The sequence below is a fragment of the Falco biarmicus genome, chromosome 2 (genome assembly GCF_023638135.1).
Source record: "Falco biarmicus isolate bFalBia1 chromosome 2, bFalBia1.pri, whole genome shotgun sequence".
Classification (NCBI taxonomy): domain Eukaryota; kingdom Metazoa; phylum Chordata; class Aves; order Falconiformes; family Falconidae; genus Falco; species Falco biarmicus.
This window is the reverse complement of record NC_079289.1, coordinates 21,518,605-21,545,760: the sequence shown is the minus strand read 5'-3', so window position 1 is coordinate 21,545,760 and position 27,156 is coordinate 21,518,605. Positions and strand designations below refer to the sequence as shown.

General features: G+C 38.3%; 1 protein-coding gene across 2 annotated transcripts in view; it reads right to left on the bottom strand.

The window, feature by feature from the left end:
- The window catches only part of TNFRSF19 (TNF receptor superfamily member 19), a 58,216-nt gene extending 33,830 nt beyond the window's left edge, over positions 1 to 24,386 (bottom strand). Inside the window, exons 1-5 of one of the 2 annotated variants that reach the window (XM_056329705.1) lie at positions 24,140 to 24,386; positions 23,896 to 23,983; positions 11,431 to 11,518; positions 9,869 to 9,979; positions 1,560 to 1,738 (exon numbers count right to left, since the gene is read on the bottom strand). In XM_056329705.1, coding sequence (XP_056185680.1) covers positions 1,560 to 1,738; positions 9,869 to 9,979; positions 11,431 to 11,496 — 356 coding nt within the window. In that variant the 5' untranslated portion in view covers positions 11,497 to 11,518; positions 23,896 to 23,983; positions 24,140 to 24,386. Of the gene's footprint in view, positions 1 to 1,559; positions 1,739 to 9,868; positions 9,980 to 11,430; positions 11,519 to 19,141; positions 19,245 to 23,895; positions 23,984 to 24,139 lie in introns of those variants that run through there. The other variant, XM_056329706.1, reaches the window with a different exon arrangement.
- Between the last annotated feature and the right edge of the window lie 2,770 nt (positions 24,387 to 27,156).

The following is a 27,156-nucleotide window of genomic DNA, read 5'->3' as shown; positions in this document are numbered from 1 at the left end:
TGGCTAGCTATGTCCTCCATGCGCTTAGGCAGCATCCGAACTGATAGGACAGGTAGGAGTGGTGGCATGTTCTACAGTTCTGTTCCCCAAAACATCCAGACAAGATGACCTGTGACTCCCCACTAGCCATGACTCCCTCCCTATGTTTCCAGCTTTGCTGCCAGTAAAAGCAAATTGTGGAAACAGCTCTCATTTTAACACATACTCAACAAATATCTAGAACACATTCTACAACAGAATACTGAGACACATTCCCACATCCCCCAGTTTAGACCCTTAATTCATGTTTTATTCTGGCTTCTTTTTTGTTCCTTTCTTGTCTTCCAAAATTTAGCTTGTTTACACCACAAGAAGAAAATCTTCTCCCTGCTGACAGCCAAAGAGCCCTACAATATGTAACGTATTAATATGCAAGAAGGGCATAAATCAATCTACCATGTGGCTGTCGGTAGTATGAAAAGTGGTTGTGAGTAATATCTAATGCCTGGGGCTGTACCTGCTTATACCATGACTTAAACTAACATTAGTTTACCAAAGCTTTACTAAGTGTTTTTAAATGACAAGACCTCACTTCTGGCTTGAGATGAGTAACTGCAGAGCGTCAACAGCATTCAGGTATTTGATAGCTGGTATTCAACAAAAAGTATATAAAAATAAATAAAGTGGCTGAGATATATATATAGGAAACAGACGGATAAACTTTTAAGCATCTCTGAAATATATATCCCCAAAATACAAAGGCTGTTACAACTGCAAATCAGTTCTCATGACTTATTCCTTTCAATTAAATTATCAATCCATAGTTAAAAAAACATCAGAAATGCCTTCTAACAAATTAATGGCAGGTGTTTTTAATAGTGGAACTTGGCCACAAAGTAAAGAATAGCCTTTTAGAGATCTTAACACCTAATACTACAAACAGAGATGACTAGTAACAGATCTGGGATGACTGGACAGCAAACTAAGAACAAATCTTGATGTTTAACAGCAGTTTCACTAAGTCTCCACACTGTTATGATTTCTTCCAAAACAATTCTTTCAGATCCATTTATGATTCCTAGCCAGAACTAAGCTCTATGAATTTACCAACATGGTGAAGGAAATTCAGGAGTGTAAATCACAGCCAGTACTTTTGACCTAAAAATGTATGTGCATGAGAATTACTAGGCATTGACCTAAGGGGGGGAAGTAAGCAAACAATGCGATCAGCCTTCAGGGAAGTAACTGTGTATTTTTCCAAATGTTTAATTTTTTATAACAATGAAGTAAGTTACCAGGGACACTCAACATTTTGAGATATTTTGCTCAAGCACCATATAGACAATACTCTTATAGATCAAGTAGGTAATTATCAAACGATGTTTACAGATGAGACAATTAAGAATGCAATTCTGAAATTATGTGCTCAGATTATAAATTGTTGGCAAGGCCAAGATTAGAACCTAGGACTTTCATATGTATATAAAAGATACAAACATTTATCCAGAAAACATGGAACAAGCAAATGTTAATCCACATTACTTTGAATCTGTTCAAGTCATCTTCAGAAATGGACTTACCCTGGCAAACAGTCTCCACATAGTGCATTGCTGGTGGCAGAACAGTTGGCCTTCTGAAACCGGTTAACTAATGCACAATCCAGACAAGGCTTGCACTTCTGAAAGCCCCAGTCTTCCTTGAATCTGTTTGGCCGGCATGTCATGCACTGTGCATCCTCCCCATATCCAAAGCCGCATTCCTGTAGGGATTAACAAGCAATAGCAAGCTATTCAGTCACGGAAAGCGTGAACAAGAAGAAAATGCTGGGATAAAATGAAGACCTAGTGTAATTATTACTGAGAGTAGGTCTTTCTAGAGACAAAAGCCATCCTTTCAGCAAGTTCAAATGTGTCTTCCACTGCTAATAATCTCCCTTACTTCTATAAGGAATACTTAGTCATCCACTTTATTCATGAAACCACTGTGTATTTGAATGATAAAGGGCTTCAAGGACTCCCACAGCTTCATTATTACTAGCTTATGGTAGAATTATTGAGCTGTCTGTTTTTTAATTAGGTCAGTCATGTGAAAGTGCAGAAACTGGGACAAGTGAAGTATAAAGGCACTTACTCAGTTACAAAAACAGCAAAGAACCACTTTGATATTAAGGTTCATAGCTAAGGTGAACAAAGTTAATTACCGAAGAGAGTGCACTGATCTTCAAAGGCTTAGAATTTCTGTTACCAAATAAAACAGAGCTGGTTAATGACCATCAGCTAGGCATGGAACGTTGCTCAGCCACTAAGAATTTCAGAAACTCAATCCACTCCAGTTCTAACAGTTCTTAAACTGTTGGAAAAGTTCAATAGCTCTGCAGATCACAGGGAGCCCCGATATTTTACTATACAAGGAGTATTGTTATGGTTGGTTATTTATCCCAAATTTAGCTGTTTAAAGAAATTATTTCCATTAATTTGCAAAAGGACACCTAATGCAACTGACAGGCTGCAAAGAGAAATGCTTCACCCAACAACATGTAATGCTTTGGGGACTGAATTATATGACCTCATTATCAAGAGCTATCAATCCATTTCATTTTTATGTCACTATATCTTAGACATATCAAGTTACTAAGAGTTGCTATTCCTTTTTCTCATCTGAATAGCTTTTTTTTTTTTTTTTGTACTTTGGAGTTAGATTTGTGCATTAGTGGCACACCACAATACAGCAAGAGGAATACAACAAATTGCTGGAAAGGACTTACTGGGAAGGGAATAGGTGGGAAAGGCACAGTCTGGGGACCTCCTTCTCCAGTATGTGGTCTCAGTGGAAGACTAAAGCATCCTCCCAGTAGAAAAACTGCAGGAAATCTTCAACTGGGGCAACTTAAGAAAGGTTTCCACCACTTTCCTCCACAACACATGCATGTTCAGCACACATGAACAAATTTGCCTAAAGTCACCCACCTAAGCAAATCTGATGCAGCATAAAAAAGCTTTGAACCTTAGAAATGCACTCAGGGTTCTCCAAGGTTTTGCACATCTATGGGACAAGCTCTGAGATTGAGTTGGCCAACGTGTATTTTACAGTGCCTCCAATTTGCAATGACAAAGTAACATTAAACAACTTCACATGCATTTTTAGTGGACAGTCTAAGAAATTTTCCTTTATGTTGAGAATATCTTTACTGTCCTCTGAAACAGAACAAGCACTCAAGTACACAGGAAATGAACAATTCTAAGAAAGCAACCACAGACACTAAAAAAAGTCTTCTCTGTCTCTAGACCCAGGAATTTCAAAAATAGGTTTTAATTTTTGTTTTGTCTTTTAGCTGAATTGTAGTTTCTTACTACTTACTATTATTCAGATTAAGGAGCAGACAAATCATTGCAGTTAGTAACAACAACAAAAAAAAATACTAGTTTCATACACTGTACAGCACAGTCCTCCCGTGAGATACTGACCCTAATAAAGCTGGTAGGCAAAAGGAAATAAAAGCACTTTTTTTGTTGTTGTTGTTTTAAATTACTTCAGACACAGAACATTTTCTACCTTTTTATGTCAAACCTACCACTTTGTGCTAGGAATCGGTGCCAAAATAGTGGAGATTCTAGTAGTCCTATTTTATGTCACCTAAAAATATCCTAACTATATTCAGTTTTACCCTCTATTTCATTCATGCAGCTGTAAAATTTTATAAAAAACTACATGATTACCACCAGGGACTGCAACCAGACTAACTTCTGTTAGAAGCTTTTGCTCTTCCTAAGTCTAAATAAACTTTTTCATTGAATCTCATTATTCCTTAACACATTCCGTCTAAACACCTACTTTTTACTTTTTCTATTTAGATCATCCAAATAGTAGTGTTATAGGATATATCATATAGCTCAGTCAAACCATGTATATTCGGATCTTTTGATAAATCACCTGGAATCAGTCCCTCTCAAGTCTTAGTAAACTTTCAAATATAAGGCTCAAATTAACTTAATTATAAGTTTCCCTTTCCAGACTACCTTTGAAGTTTCTGATCAAAAACAAGCAACCACCAGGAAATAAAGTTAGAATTAAATGCCTTCAACTCACTGTCCCAAACTACCAAAGCTCCAGTAAATTGTTTCTAGCTCTATCAGATCTGCTTTGCTGTAGTTGGATGCATGGACATATCTTACTGGTCCTTTGTAATGTGGAATGGTTTACTTTAAAGCTATAAAGAAGGTGGATGCAATATAAAGAGATCTTCTGCCCAAGGAATTTACAGTCTCTAGTCTTTTCAAAGATGGCTTCTAAGTCCTTGCCAGGAATTCGCAGATATAATCCATAACAACTACAACTTCATGTATGTGCTTTTTATGTTCACGTAGTAGTTGTGGTAGTTAACTGCCTGGCAGGTGCAAATAAATATTTAAGCTTGTAAACCAGGCAGAACTTCAAACAGATGTGTACTCATAATTAACCACATTCCCAAAACTGAAGTATATGATTTAGATTATGGATTCAAACCCTTTGATATCTTGGACATTATAATTTAGCAGGCCAAAGATATAAACAATCGACTGTTCATCTTTTATCAGTACATGTGCAAAACTGATGTGCACCAGTTTTCTCAGTGCTCTATTTACAAAGCTGTCAAGTTATACAGCTGATGAAACCTGAATAGTTCCCAACTTCCCTCACCCTTTCCATCCTCCCACTCGGATTTTTAAGAGGGGGTTCATCTCCTGTGGCAGTTCACCTCAGGACTGCAGAAAAGAAAAATAAAACTTGTAAACTCAATTAGCTAGATTTCAAAAAAAGTTTTTTATTTTTGTGCCAGGGCGGGAAAAAAAGCATGTAAATATACACTATAGTTGGTTCTCCTATTATGAAGTGTACTATGAAGAAAACTTAGTCCACTCTTCCCTTTCCACTTCCCCTTTTCAATGCTACCTACCATCAATGGTACCAGGTAACATTAATGAAAAATTTCCCTCTCAAATGATACACAGTACAAGTCATGAAAACCCAAACGCTAATTTAGAAAAGTGCATTGAAATTAATTTTTAAGAAATCCTCAAAATTCACCTAGGAATCTGTAGCAAACTAGTTAAACTCATAACTTAGTTTCAAGCTAAAAATATTAAAAACATATAGTAACAGACACCTCTTAAAAGTACTGCCTTGGCAGCGTCAACATTTTCTTTGCGTATACTATCCAAACACGGATTCAGACAGAATGACCAAAAGTATAGCAGACTATAAAGGGTAATGGAATTAAGTGGTATGGGTTTTCCCTAAAAGTTGAATGCAAGGCAGAACAGTAAATTAGGGTTAAAACATTCTTTCAATTAAAATAACCTCAAATTTCATTTAAAAAATGCTTTCAGGCATTATTAAGATCATAATCTGCAAGCACATTTTAGAATTTCTTTCTTCTTTTACTGATTATCCACAACCTACATAAGTCCCTAGACAGTACAGCACAGAGATGTTCCAATTAGGCTACGATGATTACAAGAATATTTGGGTATTCTCAAGAAAAAAAAAAATCTTCCAGCCATTAAGACACTTTTAATGTGTGTCAGGTCATATAACAGGTTGCAGCACTACACTGGTGCTGGGAAATGGAGTTTTTAGTAGTAACTTTTAGTATATAGCAGCGTTAAACAGCACAGAGTCTGAGCCTCCAAAAATACCTGAGGCTGCGGATCAGCTTCACCTAGAATCCAATAATCAGCCAGATCTATCAGCAGAAGTTTTTGAGCAGGACAGGCTGCAAGTGTGCTGTAAACATGTCAGATTTAGCTGCTACAGCAAAGTGCAAAGTTAGTGTCAGAGTAAGTTTCATTCTTACTGAGTGAGATTTGACATGCCTACATGCAGCTGCTCCAGCCTCCACCAGACCGACCCACAAACAAGTGTTAGCCTCTCTTGAGCTGAAATACAGCAGGCTTCCTCAGAAACGGCTCTCTTGCTTTGAAAAGTTGCAGAGTGATTGCTAAATATGGTAGTAGCTCCTCTCTGTGACTTCACTGGGACAGCGTGTCAGACATAGCACACCAGCTTTGATGTTCTGTATGAGGACTGCTACATTCAGGAGTAGCTTCAAACAGTACCATCCTGTTAAATTCAGAATTCCTTTTCCTTCCAAGTCCTTTCAAATGCAGGTTTCCTCTTCCTTCATCGTATACCTGGTGCAAGGAAGCAACCTATGATACATAAACCTGCCTAAGCAATCATCAAGCTGCCTCTGTCCCACAGGCTCTCCTTACAGCAGCTGCCTCTTGGTGACAGTATTTGCCACCATGTATTTGGTGGCAATGCTAGCTTAAGGCACTCTCTCCCCTTCACCTCTGCTGCTTCTTCCTTGCCATACCTTGTCCTCAACTGCACTGATAGAACCGATCATGAGGCTGAGCTATAAATCGAAACCACTGCACGGATCCAGGTCAGATGTGATCAGTTCATTGATTCTTTAAAAATCTACCGTGTCAGCATAACACACAGTTAGGGCACTGTGGGAAGAACTTGTTATTGCCAAAACTGTCATCTCCATATTTCTGAACTACAACCTCAGATTTGATCTGTTGATAAAACAATCTAATATTGCAACTCAGAATTTTAACTGTAATTCAAGCTCGATGAAGCTGAGATATAGACTGCTTTTTCACATGCAAATTAAAAAAATACATGAAAGCTATAGAGAGTTATCGAACATTAATAAAAGCAAATTACGGTGAAAGGACTGAAAGGATTCTCATTTCTGTACTGGAACACTTTCAGGAAAAGGCTGAAACGCACACTGTCCCAGTTCATTTTTTTTCTGCATTAATTGTGATTTTATATAAATTTGAATCATATATAAGGTTTGATTTCTACAGAAACACATTGCTGGTAAGACAGGACAAAAAAGGCTTTTACTATCAAGCCACATTCAGGCACTAGCAACTCAAAGTCACTTAATGAAAGATATTAAACAGCTTGCTTTGTTGTTTAGGCTTTGTTTTCTACTAAATTAATAAGAAATGAAATAATGCTGAGCCACATGAAGCAAACACTTCCTTCTGAATCAATACAATCATTTTAGTCTCCCAACCCTGAAGAAAGCACTGCTTAAGAAAAAACCCACAAATACCCCCCTCAAAAAAGCCAAACAAAACCCCCACACACTCAAGAGCAAGCTATTTCAGTGGTTCAAAGGCTTCACAAGCATTACCAAGGACATGTTTATGAAAAGAAAAGACTATATAGATTTTTTTTAAATGAACAAACAGAAGTAAACAAACAGGAAAAGCAGCTTTCATTCCCTTTCCCATGAGTGCTAAATTGTTGATACAGTAACAAAGTATGCTTTCTTATGATGGCAATGTTAAAAGTACTTTACAAGAAATACAATCAACATAAGCAATCAATGGATTTTATTTCTAAGCTACTGCAATATCTGCAGTGCTGCTATTAGAACATTTGATAAGAGAATCAGAAAGGAAAAGCTGAGATGGTACTATTTTTTTCTTACTTTAAGGAAGAAAGAATTACATTTAAAAGGTTTTTGAAAAAGAGAGCTCCACTAAAATGCAACAGCAAAAGCTGAAAAGAATAGTCTAGATTTGGAACTAGTTACATGAAATGAGGCTGGGGTTTTCTGTTGGGTTTTTTTGTTTCATGCTAGAAAGGGTGTCTGAAGCTGCTTATCTATGCAGACAGGAAGGTCAGTCCAATCCAACAGACTGAGCATTAGTTTGCAACTAAAATTAAATGCTCATTGCAGAATCACGGAACAGCTCAAATCAGAAGGAACCTTGAAAGAATATCTGGTCCAGCCTTCCAAGGGACAGGGGGTTGAGACGATCTAGCACCCTGTCCAACTTCATCCTAAAAACTGCCAGTGATGGGGACTCTTCCACATTCCTAGGGAGGCTGTTCCAGCGACTGACTGTTCTCACTGTAAAAAATTTCTTTATTATATAGAGATAAAACCTCTCTCCTGGTACAACTTGTACCTGTTGCCCCTTGTCTTGTCTATGTAGCGCCTTGTGAAGAGAAAGCCTCCATCCTCTTGTTCCACTCTGTGACCTCTGTCTACTCTGTTCCACCAAAAACTTCCTGCATTACAATGGGAGAGTTCATTTTGGTGCTAGTGTCTCATGTATAAATTAAGAAAAGGCAACAGCACTTCCCTTAGAAAGTTATTATGAAATGCTCACATGCTGTAGCAACAAAGGTCATATGAGTAACTTCAGTTGTTGATACAGTAACAAAGCATGCTTTCTTATGATGGCAATGTTAAAAGTACTTTATAAATTTATAACAAGTTAATAGTTGTAAAAATAATTATATATACACACACATCTGTTTAGTTATTTGAGTTCTAGTGTAGTAGCAAAAAATAGTATTTAAAAGCCTGTTTGTGTCTGGGAGAAGTAATTGCTTACATTGAAATTAATTAAGCCTTCGTATTTTCAGATAAACTAGTCCTAAGAATCACGACTATCAGATTGTAAACAAAAATAAAGTAAAAATGTAACTTGAATAGTGTACTACTGCAAACTAGAACTGCCCTTTTTTAGTTGAGCATTACTGTATTAAACTGAAAGTGTAATTACTTAGGGTATTAGTTTTTATGCTTTTGTTAGTTGCCAACTAGGTAAGTATGCTACATCAATGCACATAATACTGCTTTAGTAAGACCACTCTTAGAAAGTGCCATATTTACAGGCAGCTCCTGTATTAAACACTCCTCAGAACCTTTCAGTCCTCCAATTTAAGGCCAATCTGAAAAAAAAAAAAACCCTCATCCAAAAAAAAACCACGTCCATACCATTAGTCATCTTCAGATCTCTACTTAAACAGCACTGTTTGTATGACTAAACCTTAACTAGTAGTGCCTAACACAGAAAGCAATCCTCACTAAAGCGTGAAACTAAGTATCTCTGTTAACGCACTGAACACTAGCTACAGGGGTTGGAGATACAATGTGCCACTATTTCAGTAGATGTTTTCAAATCACACACAAACCTCACTACTTGTACTTTTTATCAGAGCTGAATATAGTAAGAAATACAAAGCCCAAACTGAAAGCTTATTTTTCCCTGTTTAAACACACATACATACCAGACTTAGTAATGTTTAACGTTAAAAAATCTTCAAAAATAATATTTCTAATTTCCCCTTGGATCTACACAACATACTTGCCTACAAAAGCAACCCTGAAAATTAAATTTCACTTCTCCCAAATAAAACCCTAAATTCTACCTTTATCATTCTTTTTACACTATCATTCAGAATACAAAACAGAGTTTGCCCTTCTAAATGGAAAGGGCAGGAGAGCTACTTCTGTCTTGCTTTATGCTCCCATCTATCATTTATCAACCAGACTGCACAGTTACACTTGGGCCACCAGTTTTACACTCTAACAATGGGCAAGATGTAGATATAGTAGCTGGACACTAGAGAAAATCCAGAATGGATTCTGAATGTTGTCATTGTTAAAGTCAAGCTCCCCCATTTCAGTGGTCTGCACCAATCACTAGTTTAAAACTCACTTTTCAAACTCTCCTCTACACAGTGAGGTTATTCAGTCTTAATTCACTGTAGGGTTTTTTCTTCTCCCTTTGTAGAACAAACTCACTTTTAAAAAACACAATTTTAATTGGAGAGTCCATACCCAGATCTTGTAATGGTAATGTAATGGTACTGCGTACTTTATTAATGGCATTACTACTTTCTGAACTGAGCATTATATTTAAGAGAACCCCAGAAAACATGACACTTGAAGACATTAAACCACCAAAACAATGAATTTAATAATAAATAAAATTTCCACATAGGTACAGCTGTCTATTATTTTAGCCACATAAATAAATGCAGTTATTGGAAACAAAGTAAATTCAAGAAAGCATGTTTTCCTTACCTTTGAGAGTTCCATTCCAGGTCCACATTGTTTGCAGAGGACACAGTTTCCAGCATGGTCCCTGAATTCTTGCTCTCTGCAATCTCCAGTCTCACAAATTACCCTACTTAGCTTAAAAAAAAACAAAAAACAAAAAACCAAAAAAACAAAAACACAAAACCACACCTCATCAAAATGTAATTAATTTGCTACTAACATACAAGTTATATAAACTCCAAATCTGAGAAATAAATCCATGATTCTATCTTAAAAACATACTTCTGCATTATCAAAAACTTTAAGTATGGCAATGAAAATGAATCATCTCACTCCAAATATGGGTAAGTGGTCTGAATTTTAAAGTTTGTCAGTACATAGTAACTTGTAATAATTTCAGGTTTTAGATGACCTGCTTGATATTTGTCACCTGTAGAATGTTAACACACTTAATTGTTTGAACATGAGTTTAAGTTCCTCACTGTAGTAAACATTACGAAAATGCACATGACCACTGACTACAGCTACAATCTTCCTGACAATAAGCTACATCATATTATATTGCCATTTCATTTATTTGTGATTTTTGATTTTCCTAAATGATGCTATCACAACTGAAAAAATAAGAAAATAAGTTAAAATCTATTCCTTTAAATATAAATATAAATATTATAAATTTTGAAAGGTCACTCAAATGTTTTGGAAATTAAAAAAAAACCAAACCAATCTGTATGAATACTATCTATTCTAAATTGCCCTATGACTTTATATTTAATGGGCCAAATGAGAAAGAACCCAATTTCTGCCTTCAAAGGCATTTAAGTACATTACCTGACCAAACCAGAAACTAGGGTTATGAGAAATACCATAAGCAGTAATATCAGCCATGCAAAGTGTCAGTATAATCACTGGAATCCTACCCAGGAAACATTAGCAAACCCTGTAAGCTCCCTCAATAGAATTTTAAATTAAACGTCTCTATGCACGCTTCCATCACAGAAAGTGCTCTCCACAACTGTTACTAAATTCTTATTTTGTGTATTAGCCTTTTCAGAAACACCAAAGCCTTTTGATAGATATGAAGTGTTAATTACCCTTAGTTCTACAGCTTGTCTCTGTAAGCCGGAGTCAAAGTACACTTAGTAGGTGATGTAATCGTGTGCTATGCTATGTTCTGTTGACAAACTGAAGACTCCAAACTCCTGAGCTATCTCTAGCATAATGTACTAAGAGATGGTCACTGCAAATTGCCTAGAATTCCTGCCACCTCTCTGAAGTGGAGAAGTATCACCTTCATAGCACTATATTCATCTTTATTTTCTGTCCTAGTCCAGTCCTCCTTCCATGAAGAGGCTCTCAAGGTAAAATTTTTTAATTGCATGTGAGGAGTAGCAAGAAATTATACAAGTCAGTTAACCAAACTCACTTTTAAATTGATTAAATGCACATGTAATTGTCTGTGTGTATCTGTTTAAGACTTTCAGTTTTAGCAGTGACATGTAAAACGAAAGACACCATTCCTGTGTCAAATATAATTTTTCCAACATTCAACCTAAGGAAAAAAAAAAAAAGAATTTTAAACTTACCAAATATGCTAGCAAAATTATAAGCATCTTCAGTTTATCTTCTCCTTGTAAACCTTTAGCATCCATTTCTTACAATTAAACCCTTCTCCTTAAAAAAAAAAGAAAAAATTTACTATATTTTACAAATTTGTTTAAATTGCAAAAGTCGTATGTCCGTAACACTTCATGCCATTCAGTTTGTCAAAATACAGCTCTGTTAATGCCATTAAAATATTTCAGATTGATTCCTGGAAGCTAAAAAACAAACACACTTTAAAAATCATGTTCTTTTTTTGAAGACAAGGCAATATACACAAAGTTTCTACAGCCTCAATTATCAAAAGAAGAAGAAACTGCTGTCAGTCTAGATTAGAGAACATCAACATTTGCAACTCTAACAACCCTAACATATTTCTTGCTTGTTAGATGCCCAACTAGGTACACGATCAACAGACAAAAACAGTTTCCTCAAACATGCCACATATCTGCCAAGACATATCTGCTCATGAGAAGGTTCCTTCTGCGTCACAGTGTGGAGCAGAATGGGTTTGCGTAGCATCTAAGATAACCCCTTCTACTTCAGAAGTGCAGAACTAGAAGCATGCACAGGATCTGTTTCCATCACTTACCTAAGGGAGATTAACTTCTAAAGATATGTTAACATGGTTGCTTATGATCTGGTAGGCAAAGGCTATTACAGAAGACTTTTCAAACAGCATAACCAAATCACATCCTCAGACAATTTTTATCATAATCTCAGATAAAGAAGAAAGAACAGTCCATAAAGCCTTGCTTAATTATTTTTTAAGAGTGCTAACAAATAAATGATTAAAAAAAACCTGAAGGGGAACCATTTGAAACAGTTATGTAAAGGAATTTCTAACTTTGATTAGGTTTTTTTTTGATCATTACATCAACAAACTACACCCCCACAGTCATTCAGAATATTGTGCTCGGCCAACAGAATATTTTTTCTCTGCTTACTTTTCTTTTGTTTATTTGAGTCTTTGTGTTAATCTTTAGTTTCTTACTTTTTGTCAGTTACCTGGAAATGTAGGTGTAACTTTTATTTCAGAATTCCAAACTATATAGCAACAGTATCAAGAAAGTAATAAATAAATCCAGTTTACATAACATGCCATTTGCATTTGATCCTAATTTGCATACCTTCTGACAGTAATATAATGCTACTTTCAGACAGATATGAAAAATAATGTTTCTCTGACCTACTTCAGGGCTTAATGACTGATGTTTAATTACATTTTTTTTAAAGATAAAGTAAGTAATTTTTATCATTTAGGAGTAGAAGAGACTGACAAATGAAAGGATGGAACCCAAAACACAAGAAAAGTAGAATACTAAAAACAGTTGTGAAATGCTTTGAAATATGGGACTATAAGAAGCATAATGCACTTAAATATAGACCAGAATGAGCATAAACTATAACTAACACATAATTTTACATGTTACTGCATGAGTACCCTAATTAACAAATTCTAATTAGTACAAAGACAGTAAACTTCAGTGGCACTAGTGGTATCTTTTAAGATAAATTGTGTAAAGTATAAAAAGAGCTAAAGTCTGCTAGGAAGAACAGAACAGGCAAAGAGGTGTGTCAAGCAGCACTCTACAGGAAAGCCACGATTACATTTTTATGGTTATTTCTCACTTAGTGATGGTAATGGTCAATGAGCCAATGACAATTATCAGATTATATGCATGTCAACATGGGTAAAAAAGAAGACATACCATCAAGTAATACAAATACATACTGACATAGGTTGCTTTTTTATGTCCGGGCAGAGTGGCAGGGGAGAAGCAGAGAGAGATAAAATGGAAAGTCTCAGAAAGAATTTTGGATTACCTCAATAGAGCAATTTGACACAAAAAGTACTGTGGAACAAACAGAAACATGGAAAACTGAAGACAATAAATTTTAAAAACCCATCAGTGGACAGTGAAAATACTGTTAAGGGAACTCAAATTTCAAGAAATGTTTCTCATCCATGTTTGGAAAGAAACAAGAAGGATAAAAACACCCATCATGTATCTTCTGGCTGAATAGTAACTGAAGATATGCTAAGTAAAAACAGATCAGACAAGAAAACTGTGAGACTTTGCACCTCAATAACCTTGAAAAAAAGTATCAAGACAGATGTAAGATAGCTGCTGTTCAATTTTTATACAGTTTGGAATGCTACAGAAATTCAAAAGCATTAATGTTATGAAAAGATTAAAAAAGAACTAAGTATAGTAATACAATAAACAACTCTACATAGTATTACAGAAAAGCAGTCCTGCAAAACAAGCTTGACTTCACTTGATTCAGAGAAGACAATAAAGCTGAAAATCTAAAAGATAAATAATATAAACTGATTAAATTTTAATTCAAAGAATCATGCTGAAACAAAAGAATTTTGGAAGAAAAATCTCCATTGACTTGTTAATTTCATATAATGGTATTCAGTGGAAAAAAATAAACACTTTATATTTCTTAATTGCTACAGGAGGCAAAACTTTATGTAAGTGTCCAAGTGAAATCAAGCTGTAAATATAACTGAATTGCTTAAAACTGAATGTCGAGTGATTATTTCAGGTCATATACATTTATAGTCATTATATTCCTTAATAACATTATTCTTAAAAAAATAAAGCATAGCAGTTACAATGCAATTATGATAATCTGTATAATACTACCAGCATTTTAACACTAGGATTCTTTAGAAGATTAAAAGTATGTTTTACTTCAAATTTGAAGATTTACTTCTGCTTCTGAAAATAGATGTGTGACATACCCAAAATGAAACTGAATATCATAATAACTGTATATTTTTGTCAAGTTTCATGTAGAATTGTCGATACAAACGATATTGGTGAGCTGTACTAAGCATAATGATCTAAAACACGGAGCTGTGACATAACCTAAACAGCCTGTATTTTTTCTGAGCAGGTCACCTGAAGTACAGAAAAATAAAGAAAATTAAGAACAGCCTGATTACCAGGCCAACAGATTTAGTACTTCCCATATTACTACAACAAAACTATGTGGCTTCACTACATGAATCTAATATTCATCCTATACATTTTTTCCAATATGCAGTAAGATGAAGATTTAGTACTATAAAAAAAATCAGCATGTAAACAACTTATTAAAACAAATATTGAAACAAGGCTAATGATGTATTTTTATGTTTGTAATATTCTGGAGTCACAACTGGATTAAAAAACAAATGCCATTCTTAACAGAAGGTAGTACAGAGTAACAAGCAGTATTACAAATGGTGTTGGTCATGCTTACAGCTTGTATTTCAGTTCTGGAGTTGCTGTTTCTGTTATGATGATCTTACAGCATGTACCTCAAAGACTTTTAGAACACAGAAAGCACATGGAGAAGCACGGTGAACACAGTTTGTTGACTTAGGTGTGGACATTTTATTGCACCTGTGAAATATTTTCTATGTAATTCTACTGCCTTTATAACACTCTTGCCAAATCCAATACCTTCAAACATCAGGAGCTGCAAAAGCTAGGGTAAATTTCCAAAATCTAATGCTTTGAAACTGGCATCAAACTATCACGGACTGCTCCAACTCATCTACACGTTTTACTGATCTCCCAATTTGTTGGCTGATCATTCATGTATGATGAAATCTCATAGCTTTAGGTCTACGATAGCATATGAGATATCTTCTAGATACCTTGTCTTTTATAATCAATACATCTTTAGAAATAAATTGCAGGTCTATGGCCTTAACCTTCAGTAGGTTTAGTGGCACCAAAACATGTTCAAATCATTTCAGCAGACATGTAGGAATGCCTGTGGTATTGTATCATGCAATCATTGTGCTTATTGTCCCAGTTCCTACCAAAAAAACCCAAAGAATATATACTGGCTATAACATATGAGAAAGAAATTTAATGGTATACAACAAGAAAAAAACATTATTGTACAAAAAAATAAAATCTATCTTTTCATGACAACATTTTGATAAAAATAATGCAAATAGTTACGGCACATTAATAACTCCTTGTCTTGAAAACTAGTCCCAAAGGAGACAACTTGTGCCAGCTGCTCACTTCCCATTTCTATCTCCAGTTTGGTTAAAAGCCCTTGCTCAAAAAGCCAACACTGCAGCACTTCATAATAGGTTGCCATTGGGCAAATCTGTTCCCTCTTGGTATCAAGTGGCATTACACTGATGTCTGTTGGATGCAAGTCATTCACCTCATATACATGCAAGCAAGAAGTAATGAAAGATTTTTCTTCCAAAATGTCTGATCAAATAGAAGTTTGATACATTTGAAGATGATTTGTTCTTGTCCAGATACCAACATTTACAATGCTGAGTTCAGTTATGCTCAATTTTATTCAATGAAAGAAAACTGTGGACATAGGTTGAAGTCAGTAAATCATTCCAAATGCATCTTTTTCAGTTAACAGTAATATTCTTGCCCAAAATACTCAGGGAAAAGGAATCCTCATTAGTAATGTTCAGAACTCAAGATACGAACTTCCATTAAGAAATGTGACAGCATAGTTCTAGGGTTGGTGGCAGCGGGCTACTATGCATATGTATAAAGAGGGCAATATCAAACAATAAATTAGGAATGCGTAATAAATGCATTGTGGAAGTAAGAACTTCCAGCCTTCCTGGGTTCTTGAACCCACTGTCCTCCAAAATCCATTCCTATGTTAACTTGCTTGCCTTGAGCAGCTGTCATCATTCAATTTCAAAGCCAACTTACCAGAAAAAAATATTTCTTCCTTCTCTTCTAAAAAATAACATTTCACCATGAAAGACACATCACTTCAAGACTTGAGGCAGCATGATTACATTATGACCTACTAGCTGGTTTCTCATACATGGGAGCACCAACACTTCAAAAGCAATGCCATCCACCTTCTGAGGGAACCCTCAGAAGGGATGAAGGGTCCCAATTCCAAATTCACGTTAACTTTCCTAGATCTTTAAGTTTCCCATATTTGCTTTTACATTCATACTTGACCACTTTTCCTGCTCTCTGTAACACTCACAAAGAGTACTCTGAGGAGTTCTGGGTAAGAGAGGAATGAAAATATAATCATCTCATCTTGCCAACAGAGGTCTCTGGTATTCAATGAACTGCATCTCGGCTCCCTTCTAACCACCCTGTTTCCCACCTGCAGCTGTCAACTGCATGCAATAAAATGGCAAGGAGTGGCAGATGGCTTTAGCAGAGTCAGTGCCCCACGGGCAAGAAACAAGAGAAGGGAAAGTACTTATGTTGCTGCAATGACAGAGACAAAGGGAACAAGGTAGGGACAAGAACTTCCACTACAGAGCTACACATTGTTATTCTGTCTCATATGTTTAGAACACCTTCCCTCTACACCCTGCCTACAACCCTTGTGCTCTTCCCCTTTGTGAAGTAAATGAGGTCTTGTCTGACCACATTTGCTCCAACTGCTCTGAGAAGGCCCATGTGGGGGAAAAACTAATACTGTCAGCCAAGCAGCATTCATCATATTCAATACAGCATTGAATAAATCTGTATTTTTCAGAAGATGCCATACATGAAATTGTACAAAATTAGGCATCTGTGAATATATTTCTAGTTTTGTAAACACAGAGATAGCAGATTAAAGTTGGAATGTCGGTGCTGGCAGAACACACTTGTATCTATTTTAGGGGCCAAACCGGGAGAGAAGGGAGATTTACACATAGCCAGGTAATATCTGTGCTCCTGAGTACTATATGCTTTAAGTTATGTTAGCGGAAGTACCTGACTTTACAGGAATAATGGTGATAATAATTGTACACCCCAAAGCAGCATCCCTACAGTGCCTTCACTACCATATACAGCATTTACAGAATGTATTATATCCCAGTCTATCAAAAAGCATATAATCAAGCAAAACATGAGCATGAACTACGTAATTTATCCCCATTTTTTCTACTTACAAATGATGTTCAAAACCATGCTGGTAAAATTATGTAAAATGGTTTACCATTCATGTCCCTCACCAGATCCAGACTATCATTAATTAGAAATTAGACTGAAATATCGTAACAAAGGTGCAGTGTGGTGACACTGTTCCTACACTTAAACAAAGCTTTTTAGAGCATCATAACCTGTGATTCACACCAGATCTCCTAACCCCTTTGAAGGTGATGAGACTACTCATACAAACAATGAACAATTTCATGCTTCAGCATCAAAACTGCGGTAAAAAAATAATTGCTCCTTCTGTTTAATACCTCTCATGCATCTCAGGTTCTAGGAGACACTAGTTTGCTAGATGAAACCTCAGCACAGAGCTGCATTTGTACATATTTGTACTCAGATATGTAAGTGATACAATAAAATGCAAATGCCAGTATTACAGTCATATCTCATCTATACCAAGGTATACTAATAGTTCCTTTGCAAAGTAATTTTAAAAAAATCATGAATTATAAAGCATTGGGCTGGTTAATACAGTTACTGTTGCAATGTTGCAATGCCAACACGTTTCATTTATCCAGCCACTCTAGCAGTTTTGGATAGCATGCAATGTCTTAAACAGCACAAACACCAGTTACTTCCATTCTCAGCATTCTCTTTTATTAGGATTGCAACTGCAAGTTGTGGAAATCATGAAAAAGTAATTTCTTGACTACTCAACTATTTAAACATCTTACGACTAATAAACAGGGTTACTTCCATTTCCAAAACAAACAAACAAACAAAAAAAACCCAAAAGCCCACCACCATTTGCTTATATGGAAAAAGCTTCCAAGTATCATACCTAACTTGTTTTACATGTGATAGTGAAGGTGTGCTTGAGAGAGAAGAAACCTACTTACAGATTGAATCAATTGGCCACTTTTGCTCCTATTAAATGCTACTGGACCCTTGTTAATTTGATAAATGCATTCATTTAAAGTAAGTATAAAAGCATTACATAGGTATTAAGTATCAAGACTTTTCACTACAACTTTCAGTCCAAGGATAGATTAATGGAGACAGACGTCAGGTAAAATCAAAGGCTTTTCAACAGAACCGTAACTGGGTTCGTAACTGTTCAACCTCTTACCAGACAAGAGAAAAAGTTACTAGCTCCTGTTCCTTCAACTCCGGCTCCGAAACTGTTGGAAGCCAACAGCAACTTATTTATGCAGCAGACGCGAGAACAGCTTGTGAGCAAGAACGCCCTGCTTCCAAGGGCTTTTTGTTCCCCGCACTGCGGAGCGCGGAGGAGTTACTGCGGGGCTGCCGCGACCCGCAACACCCCGCAACATCAGCGGCGCTGCTGTGCTGCGCGGTGCCCTCCCTACCCGCCGCCGCGGGACGCGGCGGGGCGCAGGGGCCGCTTCCAGAGCGGCGGAGCCGGGGCCATCCCGGCGAGGAAGGGTCTCAGCCAGGCCCTCCCCTCCGCCCCCCGCCCGCGCCTTCCGCGGAGGCTCCTTCCCATCACCTCCCCCACCGCCCCCACGCCAACGAGTGGCCGGGGCGGGCCGGTGCCAGGCGGCCGCGGGGGCCCGGCACGCCTCGGGCCAGCGCCCAGCCCGGCCGGTGCCCCGGGGGGCGGCGGGGGAGCCCCGGGGTCGCCGCTGCTTCCCCGCCGTGGCCGCCCCGCTCCCCGCACCCTCGCCTCAGCGCCTGCCTCCTGCCCGCGGAAGGAGGCGAGGGGGCGCGCCTCGGCGGGAGAGGGCCAGGCACGCTGCGAGGCTGAGGGGATCGGGCCCGCCCGGGTCGCCCACGCACCCACCTGCCACGCCGCGGCCCACCGGCCGCTGCAGCGGGGTGCCGGCCGCCGCCGAGGAGCGCTCGCCCCGCGCCCCGCTCCCGCCCTCACCTCCTCTCGCTCCGGCCCGCCCCGTCACCCCGGCAACGCCGCGCCGCTCCCCTCCCTCCTTCGCCGGGGGGCGCCGGGCTCAGGTGACCGGAGGCGGCCAATCGGCGGCCACCCCGGCCCACGTGCCCCGTGGCGGGGAGGCGCGCGCCCTCGGAGGCAGCCGCGGGAGGGAGGGGCCGCGCGGGCGAGGCGGCGGGAGGGGCCGCTGAACGCTCGCCGCCTCAGGGGGCGTCTCGTCTGCGGCGGGGGCTGCCCGCCCTGGCGGCTTGTGCCGGCGGTGCTGAGCCAGGCTGGGCCCCTGGCGAGGCACTGGGGTCCCTTTCATCCTGCCGGGAGGATGGCGCTGACTTGCTGTGTGCGCCTGGGTGGCTCCTCACAGGCCACAGCCGCCGTGCGGTCTCCAGAGGCAGCCTGGGCTTTGGGGGCGCAGCCTTGGTGCTGTGATCTCCCTCACGAGCCCTGGCTTCGTGGTGCTTACAGCTGCCCAGCCCCGGACTGTTGGGCTGTGGTTAAACAGGCCCGGCAAAACTTTTTGCTGCTGTTCAGGTGCATGTAGAAAGAGGCCTTGTAACTCACCAAAGTCCTTTCTGCCTATCCCACACAAAGGGTGAGATGGAGGCCCTCTGCATTCTCCTTTCCAAACTACCTGAGTAGCTTTTTTCCCTTGCTAGCTCAGAATCTGAAATGTTTTTCCATTCTGCAAGTAGCAAGTTACTCAGCTATAAGCAAAGCGTCAATACCAAATGCAAGTGCGGAAATCCAGCCCTTCACAGAGAACAAACTGTTCCATCACTAGAAAGAGTGTGCTTTACTGCTGCTTACTGTTATGTAAATTAGGAGCTTTCCTCAAGTTAGTGATGCTCCAACATTGATGAAGCCAATCTTGGAGACCTTGGAGAGCTGCTACTGCAGGGATTTCAGGTCATTAGTTCAAATGAAAATGTTAATGATACCACTGCAGTCTAGACGACTGTATGGATACACTGGGAACGGAGTTAGGTTCTGCAGAGAATGAACCAATGGATATACTTGGCTGTAAAGCATTTTCAAATAAACAGAACTTTTGGGAGCTTCTCACAGAGATAGAATTTTGGAGTTTGCCAGTCACGTGGACTTTTCTAAAAACAAGTAGCACTTACTGAAAAACAGCAAGATGTTGGCAAAGAGAAAAATGTTTGCTGCAAAATTAGTTGTTTTCAATTAAAAAAAAATTACTAACACAGATTTTACAGGGTTTCATGTAGTTATCTTATAAAAGGCCTTCAAAGAAGAGTTTTGCTTCAGGACCCTTGCCAGAAGAAATGCCGCAAGAGGCTGAATTTCAGTGAGGAATGCCATACTACGACGCAATGGCAGCACATCTGTTGTGAATGGCAGCTGCTGCACAGCACTGAGCATGCTACATCCTCTCGCTATTTACAGACAACTGTTTTGTATATTATCTCTTTTCTGTAGACACTAGTGAAACGTATTGCATGAGTTTTTCTTAGTTGAGTCATCACGTGTGTTTCAGATACTCGTTTTAAAGTAGTATAGTTAGACAAGCATAGTAAAATATACCAGAGTTCTTAAAGTGTTGACTAAACACTGAGGATTACCATATAAAGGAACATTAAGATCTTCTCATCGGACAGGGGGTTACTGTGCTAATGAAATAAGAGCAATGTGTAGTCTGTAACAGTGACATTTAAAACATTCAAGTCTCTATTATATCATGTAATAGATTTCCTCTAAATGTAAAATGGATGACTTAGTTGCATTCATTATTGAAAGGTGTTGAAAATTGCAGTTTATTTTTTTAAAATCATGATGCTTCTAAGGAAATGGAAGAAGTGAACTGTTAGAGCAACTAGTACAGATGCACGTACAGAGATTCTCACTACAACAGAGAAAGCAGAAAAGAAATATTTGGAAAGTCCTTTTGGCTGACCCCTTTGATAAGACTAAGTTGCGAGACGTAGCTGATGTGGAAGCAGAAATTGTACAGCAATAGGAAGTTGTTATCTCCATATCTCAAATGCTAACACGGTTCCCCCAGTCAACTGTGAGATAGATCTATTCTTGTTATGACAGCTGTTGGAAACTGGTGTCAGTATAACTGTGCAATGTCTCTTGATAGTCTTAACTATTACAAACCTTAAAATATGTTTATGATGTTACCTAAGACACACTGTTTGGAAATGGCTTTATTTATAATCAGAAATTGCTCAAGCTATTTCAGTAAGCAAATGATATACTTGTGAGTTTCCTAGTCAGATTTGTTTGAAAAAGCATTGTGAACTTTTTGTTTCTAAAGACTTAAGCCTGAGGATTAATTAATGTTTATACAGCACTTTGGAAAAGCAAAGTCGCAAGTGCCAAGAATTATTATTATTATTTAATCTTTAAAAGTCAGATCAATGAAAGACTAAACTGCCAGAGAACTGCTATTTAAAATAACAAAGATGCTGAAAATCCTCTCCCCACCATACTTCAGTATGCCCAACTGTGCTTTCATTTCAGTCTTTTACATATAGACAAGCAAAGATATTTTTCAGTTTAAACGGGTTAACGCCCATCATATGTGGGAAGATTATCTAAAATCCTAGGGACTTTTTACAAAATTAAAAAATCTTTTCTTTCTGAAATGCATTTCTAGGGCCTAAATATTGCAAACATTTTTATATGTGAGTCCTACTCATCAGTGTAACCTATCTGATTAACCAGTGTAACTTCTATGCACTTTACCCATTTGTGTGATAGGTCAGATTCTCAGAGTGATAGTTTAATTGTATTAGACTCACATAGCTATTTTGACTTCTGAGGAAAAAGAATCCTTACATTATTTTTAAGATTTGCTTCTCTTTCTACTTTACAGCAAACAGGTATGGTTTGGAAACAATTTTCCTCATAAAGTAAGTGTGCATGTTAGAAAAGTAGCAACAAACAAGACAAGACTGGAAAGGTAGAGAAACTCATCAGTGAAGTATAGAATTAATAAATAAAACCATCTTTCCAGGGTTACAGAGACGTTTCAGTATATCAACGTCATTTAAGGAAAAATACTAAATTTTGCTTTGGCTATGTGTTAAACAATATTCTTCCTTGTCAGCTATATGCACATTATTCATGGAGTGCTAATTACTTTCCTTATAATGTAATTGACTTGTTAAGTCAGAATACGAATTAATTGGTAGTATAGAAAACTAAATGATACCAAGTCAGGCCTAGTTAATCTGTGCCTGGCATATTATCTCTTGATAGTCAGTAAATTTAAAATTTATATATACAAATATAGTTTTAATTAGACGAAACAAACTTTGCAGACTGACTAATGAAAGCTGACTACATTTATTGGGAAGTGTTGATAACTTAATTTGTTAAAATTGGAGTTTGCATGTTACTATGGTGCATACTGAAATACTAACATCTTGAGGGTCCTGTGGACTGGTAACACTCCTAACAGTGCTTAACAGCTATCACTTCTGTTGGCTTTTAGCTGCAATTTGTTAATAAACAGATGTACTTAAGATGTATATACACTTAAATTTAGATTTAAGAATATACATCTAAAGTCAGTATTTCAGAAGAACTCACTATCCACCATTAAGACTAGATTTTCAAAGAGCTCAGTGTCTGGAATGTTGAACTTCTTTGGAAGTCTGGCCCCAATTATGGGTTCTAAGTTCTTCTGAAAATATAAATTATATTTAAATACCTACAGAAGAAGCTTGAGTCTTATTTTAACAGACTGACTACAGCTGCAGAGAACACTTACGGATTTAGCCCAAGCTCACCCAAAAATCTGGACCTTTAAAACTGCAAATGTGTAGTAAATAATCCTAAATCTCTTGATGATTGCTCCTTTATAACGAATTTCTGGAATAGATGTCTTAAATTTTCTTAAACACAGTACATGTTTATCAATATGAATTTGAGGAACAGAATATAAAATACTGTGAATGGAAATTTCTTCAATGAAATAGGAGCAAAACTTCCATGAAGTTCATCAAAACCAGGTGTTTGCTCTAGATAAGCTTAATATTTCTTGAATATATTTATTAAAATGTCTTAAAGAAACCTTCTATCATCAGGTTCAAATGTTACTTTTATGGTCAAGATTTCTTTTCATATGGTATAGTTGAACTATCATTTCTTCAATCTTGAGATAAAACCATTTCCCTTTTGTATATAAGGATGTTATGTTTATAAATTCAGTTCTAATAACTTGTGGAAGAGGAGACTTTTTTCATCTCAGGTATGGAACTGCTAGGATTAAAAGTGTTGCTGGAAGAAGTCACAGTTTAATAAACGCACTGAGGGCAATTAAAGTATACACAGTGTAGGAAATATGGTTGGTCTTTTCTTAGAAAATAAACACTCCCCTAAGTCATGTAATACTTGTATTCAAATATAACTTTACAAATCTATAGACAGTAGGACTGAGCAGCACACACCAAAATCTTACATACCCCCAAAATAGTCATTTTTTTATTATTATTTTGCTTCATTTTCAATTGTTTATACATCCTAGTCTATTCTCAGTATTGCTGGCTGAATTGCTGCATAAATTATATATAATCCTTCAAACTTTGCACTCACAATATGTAGTATTATTGTTTATGTGAGCTTTATAATTTCTTAACATCTTGCAACAAAAAACTGCAAAAAAATACAAAATACAGTACCTGTTATCTGTTGAAGTTTTCCAGTGCCCAGGCTTTCTGCAGCCTAATTTCACACTGCCAGAGCTTCTGTATTAAATGCTTTTACCTCCTTAAAAAAAAAAAAAAAAAAAAAAAAAAAAAAGTATGTCAGCACAAGCCCAGACGAAACTCCAAATCCGGGAAAATAAAATTAACCATGCAGATCAAAGGCAGACGAGCACTGAGACCAAATGCCTGTAATCTGATCAGTGATCAGTTGCCATACATCAAAGGCAGTGCTTTGGAGAGGAAAAAGAGCTCCTTTTCCAGCAGGTAGTTGCACTCTGAAATTCTGCCTTTCAGTACTCTAGTTCTTTTGTTAAAAATCGATCACTAGCTTCCCCCACCCCCCACCCCCCTTTCCTTTCTTGTGCCTGGAGAATGTGCACACGATTCTGAAATGCTTAGAGTTGAGTGGCTGGATCTGTAGCTTTTGAGTTCCCAAGCTGTGTTGTGGATTGTGTGTTGGAAGCTTTCCCCAGTGCCAGCGGGTTCCGCTTTATCCCTTTCATCTCGCTGAGCTGCAGATCCCATGACATCATTCAATGCTGTGGGACTGGTTAGAGAGCTACAATACAGCCTGTGGGGGAATACAGCTAAAGAGCAACAAGAGTTTGCATGATTTCTAATCAGGTTAGGCCATTGTAACAAACCCAAGGCTCACTTCAAAGTTTTCATTACATTAAAGTTTCCTCCCAAGACGGGAGAATAGTGTAGCTATAAGCTTTTCTTAAAAAGATGCTGTATAATTTTGTCTGCAACAGGAATTGACAATTTTCCATGAAGTTCTGCAAGTCAGACATGCAGGTCAGTTTGCTAGGCAGCTGTAATACATGACAGAAAACTACTGCTACTTCTCTCTTCATTGAGGTTTAGAGAGGAAGAAATGGTGTATGTTGTGCACTGGTGTGTTGTTTTTTTTCTTTTCTGCTGGCAAAACCAAGCACAATAGGAGTACGTTCAGGTCCTCCCTGCTACTTACTGTGTGGCCTTTTGCAAATAGTTTTATTTGAGCCTGATTCATCTCTGGCTCATGATTTCTTTACATAAATGAGCTGTAAAGCTGCCACAAGCAACTCACAGAAGCTTTTCAGTGTAAAGGCATTTTTTTTAGCTGGGGTAGATTCAAAGTGGTCAGCATTGTGCTGTCAGCAGAGGGAGGCTTTTGGGTGAGTAAGAGTATATTGACAGACATTCTCCGTGCTGCTGCAGTTCACAGAGGCAAGGATTGCTGGAGGGACCTGCACAGCCCTGGAAAGCAGGGGAATTCTCCAGGCTGCTGTGACTTGCACCGTTTCGGTGCAGACGACATGCAGAAGAAACGTCCAACCGAACTTAATTTTCTGCGATCTGAGGCAAAGTTAGCTTTTGGCACATAGGTTAAGTCAGTCCTCTGTACTTCAGCTGTTAATAAAACATACAAGTATCAAGCAGAATGGCTTTTAGGATCATCAGCCATATTGAAGATGTCACTGAAGTTCTCGTAAGCGTATACTCCATACTTTGGGTATATATACCACATGTGCAGATGAAAGAGATACAAGCCTGTCAGCTGGTAGACTCCTCCAAATATTTGCACACCGAGTAACCGAGAATTCATTTAAAAGGCAAAAGTGAAAAGAGGAAATATGCTAGTCACGGTTGCCTTGAGCATGAAAAACAAAAGCAAACAATCCGCTGATAATGGGCGCTGGATAGCCCAGCGTGAGAGCAATAAAGGAAGCGTCTGGTTGAGATCCCTCGTCCCGTGTGCCCCGTTTGCGGGCCGCAGCCTCGTCCCTGTGGCCGCTGGGAGCGGGCGCTGCGGGTGCCCCCCGCGCCTGCCGCAGCCTGGGGGCTGCCCGGCCCGGCCCTCCCTGCCCAGCCCGCCCCGCTGCTCCCGCTGCCCGCAGCGCTCCCGCAGCGCTCCCGCGTCCCGCGCCGGCCGCCCGGGAGATGCTCCTGCTGCACTCGGTAGGCTGGGGAGCCTTCTGCTGGTGGGATGATGTACTGTGGGCAGCACCAGGCCAGCAGTGAGCACTGTGCTTCGTAGTGGTGGTAATTAACATCTCCCGAAAGCTTTAAGATCCTTAAGGCGTGCTATATAATAGATTTTGTTGGTAGTTGGACATGGTTTAAATATTGTTTTGGATCATCTATCCAGGCAGGCCTTTGGGGGATGTTCTGGTAATTGAGATGGAGGAGAGGTGTTGCAGGTACAAAGGAGTATCGTGCAGGTAATGAGTCCAACTTTCGGGAATACACTGCTGGAAAAATATGTAAACAAACCATAAATTTCACTCTTTCTCTAATTTCCACTTCCATCTATTATAAATAAAAGAAAATTATCCAGGCTGCTTAATTCTGTTTTACCATTAATTTGTGCCCTTCTGACATACAACTTCACCCTATTCACTGGAAGATTTTTTGATAACAGTCCATTTGTTGCTTTTGTGGTAAAACTGGAAATGCTTATGTTGAAATAAAATTTATGGGTGAGCTGTACAGAACTGAAGTAACCCTTTTCTGTTCATTTCAAAGGTGCTTTTCTTTAAGAACAATACTGTTCACAGCAAGAATCTTTTAGTTCTCTGGATTTTAAGCAAAAGCAAGTCCCGATGGTCTATTGGAGATCTTTGATCTTTATTTTGTACATATGAAAAAAAGAAGGAAGTTTAATTATTACCAATTTAACCTTCTAAAGCTTAAGCATTGCATTTTGCATTTATGACACTTTTTCAGTGTGGAGCCTGACAGCATGGACAATTGGCTATTTCCTCTTCTATGGCTTCCTCAAAGTTTTATCAGATGTGTGTAATAATAACAACCGTTGTCTATAATGCAATATTTTTCCAAAGGTTAAAATATTTTTCCCTTACATAAAAAAAAAAGAATAATACAAATATATTGCGATTTGTATAAGGCACAGAACAGACTAGTACCAGAGACAGAAATAGAACTATGTAACACAATACGTCACTTTTACACCTTCTGATCATCAGTTCATGCTTCCTCTTGTAGTCACTAACCCAGCAAAGCATTCAAGTGCAAGTGGTCTGATTGAGATCCATTAGACTACTCACTAGGTGTTTGATTCTAATAATGAAGTTACTGGGGTAGGATCTGACCTGAAGTTACTGAAATTGGGTATCCAGATTGTATTCATTGTTGAGGTATCTAAAAAGCTTTTCTAGAAGTGTGAAGCCAGAGGGAGAGAGGTGTCTCTGAAGTCCTGCAGAGGGAGATGCTGTCTTCCTAATTCAT